Genomic DNA, 19,519 nt, shown 5'->3' on the forward strand with positions numbered 1-19,519 from the left:
TCGAAATTTTGGAAGAAATGAATAAATTTCTTTTGAAGTACAACAAACTAAAACTGACACAAGAAGAAATAAAATATGGATAACCAAATCTTTATTAAAGAATGGAATTCCAGTATTAAAACCGTTTCAGAGAAAAAAAATCCAAGCCCATTTATGAAGACACTCTTCCAAATATTTAAGGGGAAAAACAAACAACACTAAAGTTTACAAACTCTTCCAGGGAATAGAAATGCAGAGTACGATTCCCAAATCCTTCTTGAAGCCACCAAAAACATTAGAAGAGAAACATTTACAAACAAATCTCCTTCAGTTCCACAGAAGCAAAAACAATAATACAAAAGCAAGTATGTTGTTTCTTGATGTTAAATGCCTCTGAGTTGCTTCTGACTCATAGAGAGCCTGCGCTCATTGAAACCAAACGCTGCTATGGGCTGCCTCATCCTCGCAATGGCGGCTCTGTTTGGAACTATTGTTCAAGCCAGTGGGTCAGGCCATCTCATTGAAGGTCTTTTTCGTTTACCCTTAATTCGCTACTTTACCAAGCATGGTGCCCTTTTTTGGCTTGGTCCCTCTTGCTAACATGCCCAAAGTATAGGATATCAAGTCTTGCCATACTTGCTTCTAAGGAGCACTTTAGACATATTTATTCCAATATAGATTTGTTCATTCATCCAAAAGTTCATGGTTTATTCAATATTCTTTGTCAATGTCATAGTTCAATGCATCCATTGTTCTATATTCATTGTCCAGCCTTTGAAAGCATATGAGGTGACTGAAAATACTCTGTCTTTGGTCAGGTGTACCTTAATCCTCAGAATGACATCTCCACTCTTTAACATTGTAAAAAGTTCTTTTACAGCAGGTTTGGTTCAATGTAATACCTCATTTTATTTCTTGAAAGCAGTCCTCTAGTTCTTGGTACTTCCTTCACCCCACTATCAGGACCTCAATTCTACCTTACAAATCGGATTAGACCAGAGCATGTGCACTACCACAGATAAGAGGCCGAAACACAGGGAATCCAGGATAGCTAAACCCCTCAGTGCCAACAAGGAGAGTAGAGATACCAGGAGGATTAGGGAAGGGTGTGGGGAGAAGGGGGAATTGATCACAAGGATCAACCTAGAACCTCCTCCCAGGGGGACAAACTACAGAAAAGTGGGTGAGGAGCGACAGAGGATGGTGTAAGATATGGAAAAAATAATCTATAATTTATCAAGGGTTCATGAGGGAGGGTGGGCAGGGGATGGAGGGGGAAGAAATAGGGAGCTGATATCAGGGGCTCAAGTGGGAAGAGAATGCTGTGAAAATGATGATGGTGGCATATGTGCAAATGTACTTGACACATTGGGGGAATATATGGATTGTGATAAGAGATGTAAGAGCCCCCAGTGAAAGTTTTTTTTTTTTTAAGTAAATACAACAAATAAAACCTGTGGCTGGTAGGTGCCCTCAAGTGGATTCTGACACATAGCGACGCACGCAGAACAGAATAGAACACTGCCTGGTCCTGGGCCATGCTCACGATTGTTCTCCTGCTTGAGCACATTCTTGCAGCCACTGTGTCCAGCCATCTGGTCAAGGGGCTTCCTCTTTTGGGCTGATATCCTTCCCAGGGACTGGTCTCCCGGACAACATGTCCAAAGGACAAAATCTCACCAGCCTCGCGTCTAAGGAGCTTTCTGACTGTACTTCGCCCTGGATAGGTTGAGTTTATTCTTTCGGAAGCTGGTGGTACTTTCAAGATTCTTCACCAGCATCATAATTCCAATGCCTCGATCCTTGGTCCACCTTTTAGGTGCATGTGAGGGGGCTAAAAACACCATGGCTTGGGTCAGGAGCACCTCAGTCCTCATTTGTCCCCTCCCTCCCCCACCCTCTCTTCTTCATGAACCCTTGACAACTTATAATTTTTTTTCATGTCTTACACTGTCCGATATCTCCCTTCACCCACTTTTCTGTTGCCTGTCCCCCAGGGAGGGAGGGGAATTCTCTTCTTTCAGCCAAGATCCATGTGATGTCTGCAATGATATCCCTTGTCCCACAGCCTCATCTGAATCCGGCCCGAATTCCCAGCAGCTCCCTGTCAGTGTGCCCCTGCCAGCACTGTTGAACGGTTTTCAGGAAAGTTTCCTTCCAGGTGTTACACTGGTGTTGTTCTGTAATGTGTGCATTCTACTGGATCGCTTTTCTGATAAAAGAATAAATGTCTTGACAAAGAGTAGTTTACTCCAGGAATGCCAAGGTCGTTTAACTTTCAATATCAAGTCTTTACCACAGTTGCAAATAATAGGAGAAGCTTCATGGGAATTACATAGGAGAGCGCCATCCTATTGTCACAAATTGCTGTAAACAAAACTATTCTAAAATTTTAAAAATTATTCAAAATACCAATTCATATAATTTACCATATTAAAAGAATAAGCAGAAAAATAATGTATCATTATACCAGTAGCATTACATGCACCAGTTGCCTTAAAAGCTCTCTCTGGAGTTCAAACAACTATCAGAATATGCCCTCCTTGCCATTGATTTTAGATCACTTGTTGTTGCCCTTGTCCCTGGGTTTGTTGACATGTCCCATCCTCCCCCCTCCCTCCCTTCCCACCTGGAACCCATTGTTTTCTCCTCTGGATTTTTTATCCTGTCTATTTTAACTAGATAGACAGACAGACAAAAATAAGCACAAAAACAAGACATAGGAAAAGAAGACAAATCAAAATAAAACAAAATAGCAACAACAACAACAACAACAACAAAATTTACAAAAAAAGAAAAGTCCGTAAATAGTTCCAGGTCTGTTTGTTGACCGTTAGGCATGGTCAAGTCTGATGGGGTGCCACACCCTGGCCCCAAAGTCTATTTTTGGTATTCTCCGGGAACTTCATTGCTTTGTTTCCCTTGCTGCTCTGTTGCACACCCTTAGTGTTTCACCCCAGTGTGGTGGGAGTCAGATCGGGCAGTATTTCTGCACTGTGCCTCCAGTGTTATCTCTCGTAGCACTATGGGTCAGTGAGGGACGTTGTGTCATGGTGGGTCTGGCCCTATGGTCCTCTTTGTGCATTGGCTGCTCTGAGCAGGAATATTGTCCTTGGAGTTTGGTGAACCAGGATGTGTTCCACTCTCTTTCTATCCCCTTCCCTATTAGTTTGCTCCTGTGTGCTCTGATCAGAAATGCCTCTCTTCCTGAGCTGTAGCTTCAGTGCTGTCTTCTGATGTGCATTCTGCTGGGAGCGGGGGTGGTCCATGTAGTTGGGATTGGTTCCCTGCTTCATGCTGGTATGTTGCATTCTCATCTTGGCGCACCGGGTTGTAGTCTAGTCCCTGTCTCCCTGTCCTATACACACATCATTTTTTGTGATATTGATTGCAATCCCACAATGTCACAGCACCCTTTCACTTCCTTCCTGTGCTTACCATTTCCATCCCTGCCTCCTGCTCTTTATCCCTGGGTGAATGCTGCCCTTTGAGTCTCACATGTTGCCTCTTCAAAGGAGCACAGTCCATGGTGTCATGACTCACCCTTGAGGTGAGTGTTTGCTTGTGTGGAAGAAAGGTGAGGTCTTCTACTTCCATAGAGTTACATCCTGGAAACCCACAGCGAAGCTCCACCCTGTCCTTCATTCCTTTGCCTAGAATCAACTCAGTGGCTGAATGAATGAATGAGTGATTATCTGGCTGAAAGTTGAGTCAGTGGGGATGTATAGATAGATTTTAAGAGTACAGTGCTCAAGGCAAACATTCTTTAATAGTTAATCTAGCTTAACAATTTTATCAATCATCACGGCCACATTTCTATTTGTATACAAGATATTTTTATTTAGTCACTAATACCAAAGTTGTAATGTTCAAGGTGAATTATCTTTTTCCCTAGACCCACTCCTCCCTCCTGACTTCCTTAGTTCCATTTTTACTACTCTTTATTTCCCTAAATATAATCATTGGGCTTTATTTTTAATTCTTCTTTCTCATCTACTGAATCTGTATCCCACCATTTTTTTCTTGAGAATGTCCCTCAAACACATCTTTCTTCTGCTGTCAAACTAGTCCATAATGGACCTATCTAAATGATCCCTTTTCCAAACCCTTCTGTTCTGCCCATGACATCAGGCTAATTGTCCCAAACATCATGGTACCAGGGGTCGTTTCCCTCATATTTTCAGATGAATTACAACAGCTTCCCTAGAAAATAAGTTCGGTGTCTTTTCCAGTCATATCTATCTTATGTTGTTCTCCATTTCTGCATGAGCTTTCTGCTCTAACTGGGCTGGTCTCATTCCTCTGCTGTGAGAATGCCATCCGTCGGCCTCCACGTACCTGCACCTGGTGAAGCCGTAACACATTGAGGAAAGAAAAGATTCACACGTGACAACTGATATAAAGGTATAAATGTTAGGGGAAGGGTTAAAGACAACTAGAGCTTGTGAGGAGGGGAAAGCATTCCTCCATTACAGAAAGAATACGTTTTTGTGGAGATGGAAAAAAATGTGAAATGTGTCCAAGTCAACAATAATGCTACTGGTTTGGTAATTTGGAAGCTTCCATAAAATTCATACCTTCCTTCACCTAACCCAAGATCCCAGGCTTTCCACCAAACCCATCCATTTTAGTCCTTTATCAGATGAACATGACCAAGCATCACTGAAGATGAAGATGAAGTACTTTTCAGAAAATCTTCTCCCCTGGTGGCATTTTGTTACATGCATTTTCATCTTGATACATGGACCCAGAAATGAGTCTTGAAAGTAGGAGCCCTTATAAAAAAATATTTGTTTTTATATTTTTCTCTGTTTGTTTTTACCTTCTGTTGTACATATCATGATGGCCTCCACACAGTTCACTAAGGATTGCCAGCCTGACAGATTTTTCTTAGAACAAGTAAGATGCTGCAATTTCAGAGATCCCAGTAAGACCTGGCAATCCCCCAAGAACATTAACTTCCTCGTAGTTGCTATCTAGAATCCTACCATTCTAAAGTAGCCTTTTGTTTATGTTTTGAGTCGAGTTTATATAAAAATGCTCATGGAAAGGGTAATATTTGGAGGCAGTTTCATCATGTCTACCTAACTATGAGTGTTTTCAATGTCTTCAGAAATAATTTCTTATTGCAGCTGCAAGAAATTATTGGAAAATTAGTGGCTTAAGACAGCATAAAAATATTATCTTACAATTATGAAAATCATATGACCAAAATCAATCTCACCAGGTTAAAGTCAAGGTATTGGCAAATCTGGTTCCTTCTGGACATGGGGGATGAATCCATTTCCCTGGGATTGTTGATCGTTTTCAGCTTTTAGAGACCACGTGCATTTTTTGGCTCCCTTTCTGGGTCTTCAAACACAGTAGTGTAGCATCTTTAGATGTCTAACTCTGACTCTCAGCTTCCACCACACATTTCCAGGTCTCATTCTGGACTTTCTGCCTCCCTCTTCTAAGGATCTATGTCTGGACATTGGGCACACTCAATAGTCCAGGATAATCTCAAAATCCAGTTTATGCACCTCTGCAAAGTCTTTACCATCATGTTAGACAGCATAGCCACATGTCCTGGGATTAGGAGGTGGGGATTATGACATAGACATCTTCCAGTGCCATTATTCTGTCTACTATGCATTGCAAGGGACATATTTTGATGAGGGTTGTAAAGAACACCTAAGGGCCTTCCAGAGTAGAGAATCTTCAAGCGCCTGGAAGAGCAGGTTGTGTATTCAAGTCACTGTCTCATGATTTGTTTTCATCTTGCATCTCTTTGTCACAATGCACCTTTGTGCTCCATAATCATAATCATTCTGAAGGCTCCTCCTCTCCTTCAAGGACCCCTGGCCCCACTTGCCTCTCTTTCATTCAAGGACCCCTGGCCCCACTTGCCTCTCTTTCATTCAAGGACCCCTGGCCCCATTTGCCTCTCTTTCCTTCAAGGACCCCTGGCCCCATTTGCCTCTCTTTCCTTCAAGGACCCCTGGCCCCACGTGCCTCTCTTTCCTCTGAATGTCTGTAATATTTTCATTTCACATTAGTTTGTCTAGTTCAAACCCCTCATTGTTTCTAATTTTGTCCCTGGTAAAATCATAAGGAATTTGCAGATGTGAACTCTCTCTTATAATTTTCTCTACAGAGTGCTAAGCACACAGTAGATGATCAACAAACATTTCATTTGAATCTGTTACTTCATGGACACATTTGAAATTAATAAAGTATTGATTTCAAAGACAAGAAATTGTTTCTTTTTAACCCTGACTCTAGAAGAGACGAGAGGAAAAGAAAAGTGCATCTGTTTTATGCAGAAGTAGCAGCCTGCAGGCATGTGGTTGTAATCATTAACTCATGGTTCGATAGTAGATGCAGTGGCTTGTACAACTCTTATGTCTAACTGGACAAACCACATCAAAAAATCATCCTCTTCTCTCAGAAGACGTGTGTCTGCCTAACACACCTGCCATTCACTGACAAGTCCAGAATAATGGCAAGAGGGAAGACTAAGCTCCCTACATGAGATGTGTGTAGGAGGTAAGGTGCATCAGAGCAGTGTGTAGGGTGGTGAAAATGAGACCTGAGCATCACGGGGTCTATATGTGAACCTCATCTGCCGCTTTTGTTGGCGGTGTTGCCATCAAGTCAGCTCCGACCCATGTTTAATCCAATAGGTGCCAGAGCAAATGTTGCCAGGTCTTGCCTCATTGCCAGCATATGAGTCCCTGGTGTAGTACTTTTCAACCAGGAGAGTCACCTTCCATTACTGGATCTGATGGTATTACAGTGGGATCCATAAAATTTTTGACTGGCTGGGTTTGGAAAGGAGACTGCCAGACCTTTCTTCCTGGACTGCCTCAGTCCAGACGGTCCACTGAAACCTGCTCATCATAGGTGATCCTACTGGCATATGAAATATAGGTTGTGTAGCTAAGGAAACAAATATTGATGTTCAGGTATTTAAGGATAGTGGGAATGTGATAAATCCCCATTTTAAGTGTAGCAACCACTAAGGGGTATTGTGTTAGTCAGGGTTGACTAGAGAAACAAATCCATAGACACTTATATATGTGTAAGAGAGAAGTTTATATCAAAAAGCAATTATATATTGAGAAAACATCCCAGCCCAGACCAGATCATGTCCATAAATCCAATATTAACCCATATGGCCAATACTAGTCCATAAAGTCCTCTTTAGATTCACGCAACACATGCAATGATGGTAAATGCAGGAAGATCATATGCCTGTGGTTGGAAAGTGTACTGGATCCAGTAATGGTGGAAGCATCTCAGGGCTCTGGCTGCCATTAGCATGACTCCTTGTGGCTTGTCATCAGGAATGTGAAGCAGAGAGAGAGAGTATGTCCCACCTCCAGGGAGGAAGACAGGGGTTCCCAGAATCCTCAAGAGAAGGCCATGCCCACACAGAGGCATCATTGGCTAAAACTTGAATGACAAGTTAGATTCCTCACCCCTTTGCTCAAGTTGACAGGAGATTATGTAACTGCCATGGGTATACTCTAAGACTGGATGGGCAATCTGGGACCAAAGCCCAACTTCAAATTATCCCAATCCCTAGACTGGGATTGTGTCCCTAACTGCCTGTCAGAAGGAAAATTAAATTCTCACTAGAAGAAAAGAAAAGCGCTTTAGGGCTCAACTATTTTCTATCATTTTAAAGAAACAACATCAGAAAGTTGGCGTTTCTGACTGGTGCTGACAGTTAGCATGCTCCACTACTAACTGAAAAGTTGGAAGCTCAAGACCACCTTGCAAGAAGGGACTAAGTGTTAAAAGTCAGCTGCAAAAGCCATCTAAGGACAGTTCCACTATGACACACGTGGGACTTCCATATGTCAGAATCAACTTGATGACAAATGGAGCTGGAATAGGTATCAGCCAAAAGCAGCCAAGCAGCCGTCTAAGTGAGGTGTCAGCTAAGAACACAGAGAGCCTCTTTGATCCAAACAGCCTGTTGGATTTTAAATGATAAAATCCAGAACTTTATTAACTTTATGAATAAAGGAAGGACTTTATTAAGCTTAAATTCTGAGCACCCAGTTTGCAAAAGACTATGAATAAGAAGTAAAAGTCCAAAGTCCATTTGCAGGGTCCCCCACACGGACTAAACTTCCAGTAAATCACGTCTGATCATGGACCAGGCTTGTGAATAGTCTTGCTCTTAGGTGGAATGCACTGGAAAATGGACTGATGCAGATGGTGTTAGGCTAAAATATAAAGCCTTATGGTTTGTTCTCCCTTTTAACCCATTTAAAATGTCTTCTAGTTTTTATTATTTTCTGCCTTCTTTTTTATTGGGGTTTTTCCTTTCGTATTTTATTGTCATTAGGTTTTTTGCTTATATGTTTTTCTTTTTATGAAAGCTAAGATAGATAAAGCTACACAGATAGCAATTATGTTAATAGTTTCTTGGGGCTATGGTAGGGGAGGCTGAAGGAAATGGGGAGCTAATAATAATGAGAACAAAAAAGAATAAAATATTTTTAAATTGATTGTGGTGATTGTATAATTTTTAAAAATCACTTTAAGCTACTGAATTCTATAATGTGTGAATTAGATGTCAATAAAACTGTTCATTTTTTAAAGTAGCCAAGCCTATAAGAGAATAAGACAACATAGTTTACGAGAGAGAAAAAGAAAGACTACAGAAACAAACCCACAAAAGGATGAGATAACAGAATTAAAAGACAGATTTTAAAATATCTGTGCTTAAAACGTTCAAACGGAGCCTTGGTGACAGTGTGGTTATGAGTTGGGCTGCCAGCTGCAAGGTCAGCAGTTCTAAACTAGCAGCTGCTCCTGGAAAGAAAGAAGAGGCTTTCTACTCCCATCGAGTTGTCGTCTTGGAAACCCACAGGGACAGTTCTACCCTGGCCTGCTGGCTCACTATGAGTCAGCACTGACTCGATGGCAGGGAGTTTGATTTTGGTTTTAATATGTTCCATAATTGTGGCCAAAATGAATTAGGAATGATAAATATAAAATAATAAGCAAAAACATGTGGAATCTTTTAGAATTGACAAACTAAATGTAAATTTAAAACTTAAGAGTTCTTACAAAAAGATAAACTGGCAAATGACCAGAAGAAAATATTCAACATGAAGCATGGGAAATGAGACAGGCCATACGCATATATGTAGATATTCATGCAAACCTATATGGGTATACCAAAAACAACATGAGATTGTGCACTTCTCATTTTAACAATTCTGAACTACTATCATTGCCAGCATTTTACCATTGCTGTCAGCCTGGTGGCATTGTGATGAAGTTATCCATATCTAGCTAGACGTACACGTCAACAGCACCGAAATCTGCATAAGGACTATCGATCGTGGGAGGGATGAGGAAGGGGAGTAGTCCTGCTGAAGGACTGCTTTAGCCTGCCATAAACAAGTGGCTCTCACATGTGCATTCAAGGTGGAGGCCTGCTGGTGATGATGCTTGTGACATGAAGCAGATATGTTTATCAAACTTCCCAAAGATGAAGTAGTAAGTAAATAGGTTTGCACTACAAATGGTAAAATACGTTTTAGTGTCTAGCACCAGAATTATGTATATCTCAGTATTTACCTCTGCTGCTCTCTTGCATTCTTCTCTGAACCCAACCTTCCTCCCCGAGTCCCCACACACACCTCTGGATCAGACAGGTCTAGAGGGGGAATAATAACACGAGTGGGGTAGTTACCTGTGGGTCACAACCCCATTGGGGGTCGAATGACCCTTGCACAGGGGTTGCCCGATTCATAACAGTAGCAAATCACAGTTATGAAGTAGCAACGAAAATAATTTTATGGTTGGGGGATCACCACAACATGAGGAACTGTATTAAAGGGTCATGGCATTAGGAAGATTGAGAACCACTGCCTTAGAATCATCAGCCACTTGAGATCAAAGGGCAGCATTTGCCCAAGGACCAAGTTCAGAAGGGTTAGGAAAGAGGGAGCAATGGAAAGAGGAAACACACAGAAGTGGGAAAAATGACGTTTCAGCACAGAGATTGCAATCAATGAGAAGAAATAAAATGTGTGTGCTGTTTTTTCACATAAAACTCATCAATCTGCTCTGTAAAGTTTCACCCAATTCATGAGAAGTAGTATTTTAAAGAAGAGAAAAAGTCCAACACCAGTGGCTTTTAGGGTGTTTTTTGTTTTGTTTTGTTTTTTAATGTTATATCACCGAAGAACTTGATGGCAGCGAGAATCGGTGGTTGGACACTGTCAAGTTGACTCACTTCTACAAAACAGAGCAGAACTGACCCGCAGGGTTTCCCAGGCTGAAATCCTGACAGGAGCAGGGCTCCGGTCTCTTCTCTCCAACCAAATTACTGGTAGCTTCCAACAGCTGACCCTTCCAGCTGCGACTGAGCATCTCACCACTGCGCCACCAAACGCCTTACAGGAATCTGAGTCCAAAAAGGGGATTTTGGGTAGAAAATGTCTCTAGGTATCAAGTTTTACAGATATTTTAACCAATTTACTTAATTTATTTTATATGCACAAAAGAGAGCTATAAGAAAAAATACATATGTCCATCTGTAACTCGAAAATAACCCTTTCAACAAAGCAAAAATTCTAAGAGAAAGTATAGCCTCTTCCTTTAATCAGACGCCTTGAGAGCTAGTGGAATTTGCTCTGCTGGATTTGTTTCCTATGAAGTCCTCTTTCCCGCCAGCTTCTCCCTGGGAATACCTACTCTAGCCTGCCCAACCACTGGACTTTGGAGTGAGATAACTCATATTTTAAGGTTTCCTGGGTCCACAGATGGAACGGAATTTTGCCCCGAGGGAACACCCTGAGGGTCCTCACCTTTGCCTGATTCAGATAAGTCAAAAGATGAGTTTTGAACTTAGAGGAGATGTTCTATGAGTTAAGACTTTTGATGTGACAGGTGTGTGTTTTCGTTGCTTTTTAAAATTATTTTATTGGGGGCTCATACAACTCTTATCACAATGCATACAATCCATCCACAGTCAAGCATGTTTGTACATTTGTTGCCATAATCATTCTCAAAGCATTTTCTTTCTATTTGAGCCCCTGGTATCAGCTCCTCATTAGATCCTTGTAATTGGTTGCCTCTTTCTACCCCACCTTCCCTCCACCCTCCCGGTATCACCACTCTCAGCACTGGTCCTAAGGGATCATCTGTCCTGGATTTCCTGTGTTTCCATTCCTATCTGTACCAGTGTACGTCCTCTGATCTAGTTGAATTTTTAAGGTAGAATTGGGATAAGGATAGTGGGGGCGGGGGGGAGGAAGCATTTAAGAACTAGAGGAAAGTTGTATGTTTCATCATTGCTACACTGCACCCTGACTGGCTCATCTCCTCCACATGACCCTTCTGTAAGGGGATGTCCAGTTGCCTACAGATAGGCTTTGGGTCCCCACTCTGCACTCCTGCTCATTCACAATGATATGATTTTTTGTTCTTTGATGCCTGATACCTAATCCATTTGACACCTCGTGATCACACAGGCTGGTGTGCTTCTACCATGTGGGATTTGTTGCTTCTGAGCTAGATGGCTGCTTGTTTATCTTCAAGCCTTTAAGACCCCAGACACTATATCTTTTGATAGCCAGGCACCATCAGCTTTCTTCACCACATTTGCTTATGCACACATTTGCCTTCAGCAATCATATCAGGAAGGTGAGCATCATGGAATGCCAGTTTAACAGAAAAAAGTTTTCTTGCATTGAGGGAGTACTTGAGTGGAGGCCCAATGTCCATCTGCTACCTTAATACTAAACCTATAAATATATGCACAGAGATCTATTTCCCCATCATCATATATAAGTATATGTACATATGTACATGCCTGTATTTAGACCTCTACAAATTCCCTTTGCCTTCTAGTTCTTTCCTCTATTTCCTTTTACTTGAGGTGTGTGTTTTGCATGCAGAAAGGGCATGATACTTTCAGGGGCCAAAGAGTAGAATGTTATGGATTGAATGTTAGGCCCAAAAATATGTGTTGGAGTCCTAATGTAGCCATGGTCAAGCACTCGGCTGCTAGCTGAAAGGCCAGTGGCTCAAGACCACAAAATACGCAGAGGGAGAAAAGACCTGACTTTGAGCCCTATACAGATGGCATCCTCCTAGACCCTCTAGGGCAGGCCTGCTCTCCCTTCTAGGCTCGATAGGAGTAGAAAGCTACGAGGTAGCACCCAGCCACAAGATAGCTGTGAGTGTGATGCCATTTAGAAATGGGCTTTTATTTGGCTGTGTGAATGAGCTAATGCCAGCACATGCTGTATCATACACAGAATCCATCCTGACCTACAAAAAGATTAGACAAAGCAGCATGCTATCCTAGAGATGCTGGATGCCAAATAAGGAGCCAAGGAGACCTTGGGCTAGGTATGGAATCAACACAGCCTAGTCACCAGTTTAGACTTTCAGTCTCCACAGCGATGAGAAAGTAAATTCTGATCTTTAAACCTACCCTCTGACAGCAGCACAGGGCACTGTTGTCAGGAGAGAGCAGACCTGGAGAAGGCCAGCCTGCCTGGCAAAGTGAAGGGACAACAAAAAAGAGGAAGACCCTCCAGGAGATGGATTGACCCCGTGGCTGCAACAATGGGCACAAGTCTGGGAACAATTGCGGACGGTGCCAGAACAGGCAGTGTTTTGTTCCCTTGTGCCCAGGGTCCCCCCTTGTGCCCCTGACTTGGTAGAGCTCTGTTTTAGACATTATGAAAACTGCCCTTTCAGCTAACTGAAATGGTATTATGGGACCACGCAATAGGAAACTGGGTGCAAGCATATCTCATCCTATTGAGTTTTGCTGTATTAAGCTTCTTCTTTTTTTTAACAAACTGATGATTTATGCTCACCTTCTGTAGAGCAAGTTAACCGATGCCATTTTTTGAACACGGTGCCCACCCTCCCTGTGTCTGTGTCACACTGTGGTAATTCTCGCAATATTTCAAACTGTTTCATAGGGCTTTGTACACGTACTAGGATACAAAAGAAAAAAACCCCTCACTGCCATGGACTCAATGCTGACTCACAGCGTCCGCCCTGTGGGTTCCCGAGGCAGTAACTGTTTCTGGGAGTAGAATGCCCAGTCTGTCTCCCAGGGCAGCTGCTGGTGGTCTCAAGCTGTGGACCTTGCAAATGCAGCCCAACCTGTAACCACTCCACCACCAGGGCTCCCTAGTAGAACACAGGAGGGGTGTAAACATAACTTTCAAATGCACTGACAAATTGAAAAAATGGTGTGACTCAATTTTGTGTGATATTCACTCCATTGCAGTGCTCTGGAACAGACCCCACAATATCTCAGAGGCATGCCTGCATATAAATATATATATGTGTGTCCACATATATGTTTTAAATGAGGACTTTCCGTGGCTCAGTGAGTTTTCTCTGGTCAACTTGTCTTCTAAATGAAGTAGGACATGAAGAACTGGGTGTGCTTTCCCAGGGAATTTGCTGGTTTTTTAATCAGATAACACAGTGTGATCAGAAAATAGGCTTCAGAGGTACCATCCTGAAAGGGTAGTTGGTTATCTGCTGAGGAGAGAAACCACATAAGATTCTGGTACAAATGGGCAGATAATGCACGTACCAAGGTGAGTCTCAATTGTTTTAATGGCCTCTTTTTTAGTTTGTCTTTTACCAGTTGTCAAAGTTAGTCTGAGTGTCCATCTTGGCTTGGAGTTTTCTCTCCTTGGATGCTGTGAAACATTAATTACTGATTATTATATGATATTATGTGGATTATCTGGGTATCAACACTATGATCTTAAGAGAGAGGCAGAAACTGAAACGTATTTATCTGAAGTGATTTTTTCTTAACTAATATTTATTTCTATGAAAGAAATTATTGATAGTGTTGCTTTTCTTCCTTAGATGTCAAATGACTGGAGAGGATATCCAGTCAACCTAGCAAGTGGAAAGATATCCTATTGAACGTTCTGACTCTTGACTTTTGAAAAGCAAAGAATATGCCTTTGGATCACTGTATTTGTATCTTCCTTTGTAATAGCTAAAACTGTTCATGCCCATTCGGGATTATTCTCTCATAGAGAAGTTTTCTATTTGAAAATGCTTGAGCTTTCTGCCACTGAGTCTATACTGGCTCATAATGACCGAGTAGGGCAGAGTAGAGCCACTCCTCGGGGCTCCTCTAAGACTGTCAGTCTGTATGGGAGCAAATCGCTTCCGCCTTCTCCCCCTGAGTGGCTGGTGGCTCTGAACCACTGACCTTGTAGTTAACAACCCAATGCTTATTCCACAGAGCCACCAGGGCTCCCAAGGTACTCCTTAGTGAATTAGCAATTCCACTCTGAATGTTAAATTCAGATTATTCTTATTTAGTTCATTGGACCTTATGTTACAAGGCTTAACACGGAGGTCCAGTCATACAGTTCTCTATATGTCTGTATGAAGTGATAATTATGTACAAAACTATGCTCTTTAAAAAGAGTTGAGCTGTGAACCTCAAAACCACCAGGAAGGGGCTTTCCAATCCCGTAACAAGTTGCCCTCAAGGGCAGGTCTCCCCTGTTCTATACGGTTACTGCGTCAGAATCAACTTGAAGGCAGTGAGTTTGGTTTGGTTTTGTCAAAGTAAGACTACCTATGATCCTGCTGTGGCATCCGAGGGAAGAATACATTATGCTTCACCTAGCTTTCACACGGAAGGCACTTTAACAGTTTCCTTCTGGTAACTATTAAGACACATGCAGCAGAAGTTCTAACTTGCAGATCTGATTGGTGAACTAGAAAGCCCTGGTTCCTCAGAAACCACTGTGCCATTTTTATAGGGCGAGCTAAGCATGAGGTCCTAGAAAGGTTTACATCAATCACAATGAAATCAGTGGCAGAAAGAGAAAAAAAATTCAGTCCTAAAAACAATACATTGTCTACTGACATTCCTTCTTTCTTGCAAAGCTAAATATGTTACTAGCTCCAAAAATAAGCCCTACAGGAGGTCAACATTAGAAATTCAGTGGAAATATCAGAATACACAAAATATCAAAACAGACACTTTAGCTGGGGAGAGGGAAAAAGGAGGTGGTAAAATTCTGAGCAGCACTTTTTTAGTTTCATTTTTTAAATTAACTTTAATTTTAAAATTAAATTTTAAAAAATGTTCTTTATGTACCTGTCAGGGACGTAAAGAATGTTTTATATAAATTAGATTATAAAATACCCCAGTTGTGTTTCCTAATAGTTTATTTCATGTTTTAGTATTTTATTTCCAAGAACTTGAATTATATAAGTAAGATGGCAAGTGCTGAGAGAGCTGAAGAGAGGCAAGAAAATTATCCGAGAAATGGGTAAGTTTTCCCCAAATTCTGCAAAAAGTGTTTCTTCTACAACTTCAGTTATGCTGCTTCCTTTCATAGATTTAACAAAAATGCTTAGAATTGTTTCCAAACGTGTTATTTGTCTTGTATTAGACTTTAGTATGACCGATGTTACTGTTGGTGTCATGGTGCTTTTAGGACTGGTAATCACGGCAGGGTTGAATTTAACTCTTCAGCTACTTCTTCTCAATTTCATACATTTCTTGTGGCTTACCGATTTGTAGGGGGAAGGTGTCTGGATATTTCCATTTCATTTCTTTATAGACGCTTCATTCCATGGGGTAGAGATAATTTTTAAAAAGATGTTGGATTCTAATTATTAGTTCACGTGAACCCTAATGTGCATAGTTATATTATAAAACATCCTCAACAACAATGAATTAATTGAAGCTTTACAATGGAAACTTTTTTCAATCTAGTTCATTTCCACATTAACTAGAATAACATAAGTGTGCCAACTATAAGCCTGGAGGCTCCCCTCTAGATCTCTGGTTTCATTACTGCAGGGATACAAATAACCAGAAAGGAGCTCCCTCGACACCATTTTCTCAAGTTTTAGCATGTGTTGATGAGAACCTTCTTGAAGCTGAAATAAATTCTTCTTCTGAACACTCTGGAAAACAGAGAGCTACATCTCACACCTCCTAGCTCTCCTTTAATCATTCCTCCACTTTAAGGTAGACTGAACCTATATCTTTGGACCATAGTATCCAAACATCTTTTGCTTCTCAGCCCAAAGCAGATCCAGTAAATTCTGATAGAAGAGGTGATGAGAACACAAATCTATTACGGAATACAGTGATACACTAAGCATTATCTGAGAACGGAATCATATTTTCAGCACTGATTTCCCAAGAGGTCTCTGTGCTAGTGTGATGGGGAGGGCAGGAGCTGTTTAAAACGGAAAACGAATCATTGACGACAGCATAAGAGTGTTTTGCAAAACAGGGAAACGGAGCTGACAAGCACTTGACAAAGTACCTTGCTGAGCTAATGAGTCGCCGCGGTTCAGAAAGGCATAAACCACAAATAAGGGAGGCACATCGGCAGCATTTTTGACCAATGAACGTCTACCAAGTCGTTGGTTCCGAGGCAGCAGTTGGCCAGCATCTGGCGCTGTCTTCCTTGGTCAGAGCCGGCCCAGGTAACACAGGATTTGGGCTGACCCCCAACCTGTGTGAGCAGCCCGCGTTCAAGTGAGGGGCTTTAGCTTTGTGATGGAGAGTTCGACTGAAACATAAAAGCCATGAGTTTGGTGAAGGAATAGGAGAGTGGAAAGTAAAAAATGTTAACTATTCTAGTGGTTCAGGAGAGAAAGTGGGGGTGTATTTTTTTTTAAAGTCCTTACTTTGTCCTTATTTCACATCAGCTATCTTAATCATTGCTAAGCCGATTAGAACAAATATTGAAAAATGACAAGTAGTGTTGAAGGGTCTATTTTCTTAGAATCTGCTTGCCAGCTCAAGCCATGTGCTGAACACAGTGCTGAACACTTGGTCAAGTTGAGCCATCGTTTAACACTGGCTGTTTCTAGACTCACAAGGTCACCTCTGAGGAAAGCGGGGCAGGAAACACTGCGTTTTTCTGTAGGAACAGTTTGCATCCAGGTTAAAGGCACCGTGTAAAGTGTTTACCAAAGGGACCAGCTGTATTTCATGGCAGGCATGTTCTAAATCGAGTCACTAAGGACAAGGAGTGATTTGGTTTGGAGAGTAGCTGGACGTTTCAAGAACTTTAGTTTTGGAATGCTCTTCCTCACGGCATAAAGCGGCCAAGAGTTGAGAGTTTAGACTCTGGAGTAAGACTCAAGTCCAGGTACTGGATATGTAAAGTTGGGCTGTTTAACAACTCAGGAGTTCAAGGTCTTATAAAATGGTCAACAGCATACTAGCCAGTAGCCAGAGTCAATTCTGACTCATTGCAACTTCGTGCCTGTCAAGGTTGGCTTGTGCTCCACAGAGTCCACAATGAATAAGGGAAGGAGATTTCTAGGCCTTGTTCCCAAGGCACCTCTGGGTGGACTAAAGCTCCAACCTTTTCCATCGGCAGCCACATACATTAGCCATTTTCGCACCCAGGTACTACCTCCCTCACAAGGGTTCTTGAGAAATAGTGATGGACAGAAAAAGACAACCGGTCCATAGAAGGACAACAGCAATTGAGTGTGGCGGCTATGTGCAACTGCTCAGAAAATTTGTTGGGGGCATGGTTAATTTTGCTAATATTCATAAGGAAGAGGGAAACGACACCTCATTTCATTTGGAGGTGAAAGAATGGGAGAAAATGATATGAAAGAAACTCATTATGACAATGGAAGACAAGGGCTGAATGAACCACAAAAAGTGAAATCAGAAGAGGGTCTATGTTTGGGGGGCCTGCCCTTCCAACTTGTAAACCCAACACCTAGAACAGAGTATACTTGTTTAATATGTTCTTCATAGGCCTCCACTTATTAAAAAACTCGTGGTTGCTCTCAAATAATCTGTCAAAATGAGTTAAAAATTGCTTCAGAGGAGTGTCTCCAGGTGTTACACTAAAACCTTAGGGGCAGCCGCTAAGAGTTGGTTTACTTGTGACTATACTAGAAGTCTTTGCATTGTCCATCGACATTATTTTTTTTAAGTTCATTATTGAGGTCAAGTTGATACCAAAGGCAACTATTAGCCCAAAGTTTGGCCCTCCAAACCCACGCAGCGGCTCCCTGGAAGAACACCCTCTCCTTATGCTTTAGGCACTGCCCATCTGGGGGTCCCAGGGTGGTGGCCCTGAAGTCTTAAAGGGTGGGGAGACCTCTAAGCCGGTCCTACCATCCCTGTCCTGCTTCCTTCTCTGAACCATGGTAGAAAAGAGATTTTTTTTTTAATCCTGGAGTCATGCTTTGAAGGTTTATAATGAAAGTCATCAAGGGTCAGAAATGGTTTCCCTGAAACAAAACGTAAGAAAGAAGAACTTACTAAGTTGTAGGCTTTAAAGTCCAAGTTTTGGACAAGAAGAGCGGTAGTGGGGCTTTACACCCTTGAAGCGTGTTTTATCATCCGTGCATAGTCTCAGAGTGAATCGGTCCTCCAGTACATAAGTAAATTATTAGCCTCTGGTGGGATAAAATTCAATGACTAGTCAGCCATCCAACCTGGCAGAACAATATGTTACACAGCTGGAGAGAAGAGTCAGGAGTGCTCAGTCATATGATGGAATTTTAGAAAGCAATGTGTTCACTGCCAGTATTGTTTTAACGTTTTAGAAACGGTATGTGTGTGTTTAATAAATGAATTTCCTTGACCTGAAAAGAGCTCATTTATAACTTTCATTTGGATCTCCTGACAATGTGTTAGGAAGTGGACATTTTAAATGGGGAACAAGATGCAGAGTATACTTGTTTAATATGTTCTTCATAGGCCTCCACTTATTAAAAACTCATGGTTGCTCTGGAATAATCTGTCAAAATGAGTTAAAAATTTGCTTCAGAGGAGTGTCTTCAGGTGTTACACTAAAACCTTAGGAACAGCCGCTAAGAGTTGGTTTACTTGTGATTATACTAAAACTCTTTGCATTTTCCATCAACATTATTTTTTTAAGTTCATTATTGAGGTAAATTTGATATCAAAGGCAACTATTAACCCAAAGTTTGGCCCTCCAGACCCACCCAGAGGCACCCTGGAAGAACAGTCTTGGGGGGTGCTTTTAAAAGGTCACTGTGTGGGAAACCCTATTGAGGACACACCCCTGGTCAACATGAGTCCAATACAGCAACCACAACAACAAAAGATTAAACCTACCTGGACATTTTTGCACATCGTAGTCATAGCATAACCTTTCCATTGTAAACATTCATTTTCTAGAACACTGCAAGAATCGCCCAAAGTGAGACCACAAGCCGTTGGACCTATTGAGATCGTAAGTCCAATCAGCTGGAAAGTATACGATATGAACATTTTAGGGAATTGTGAGTTGTAAATGGAATGGTTGTGTTTTCTTGGTAGTGTGTGTGTGTGTGTGTATCTTATTTGAAAAAGTGCACCCACATGTTATTTCCAATAGGAAAAAAGTATATCAAAAATCTGAAAATTCCATGATGAGGGGTGAGAAAAATAAACAGCACATTTCCCATACCACATAATACACAGAATGTCTAGTGACTTGAGGTGGTGCCTTGCAAAGTTAAATTGAGAAGAAAAAAGTCATTGTCTATAGAGTGACTATATATATGTACA

The 19,519-nt window shown here is 41.6% G+C and overlaps 1 protein-coding gene across 1 annotated transcript in view; it reads left to right on the top strand.

Moving 5' to 3' along the window:
* Window positions 1-15,225: 15,225 nt before the first annotated feature.
* ABCB5 (ATP binding cassette subfamily B member 5) overlaps window positions 15,226-19,519 on the top strand; it is a 124,062-nt gene continuing 119,768 nt past the window's right edge. The window contains exons 1-2 of the mRNA XM_004702711.1: window positions 15,226-15,278; window positions 19,148-19,202. Coding sequence (XP_004702768.1) covers window positions 15,226-15,278; window positions 19,148-19,202 — 108 coding nt within the window. The remainder of the gene's footprint in view (window positions 15,279-19,147; window positions 19,203-19,519) is intronic.

Source organism: Echinops telfairi, unplaced genomic scaffold (genome assembly GCF_000313985.2).
Source record: "Echinops telfairi isolate 266 unplaced genomic scaffold, ASM31398v2 ScPeMD7_23;HRSCAF=83, whole genome shotgun sequence".
In the NCBI taxonomy this organism is placed as follows: Eukaryota; Metazoa; Chordata; class Mammalia; order Afrosoricida; family Tenrecidae; genus Echinops; species Echinops telfairi.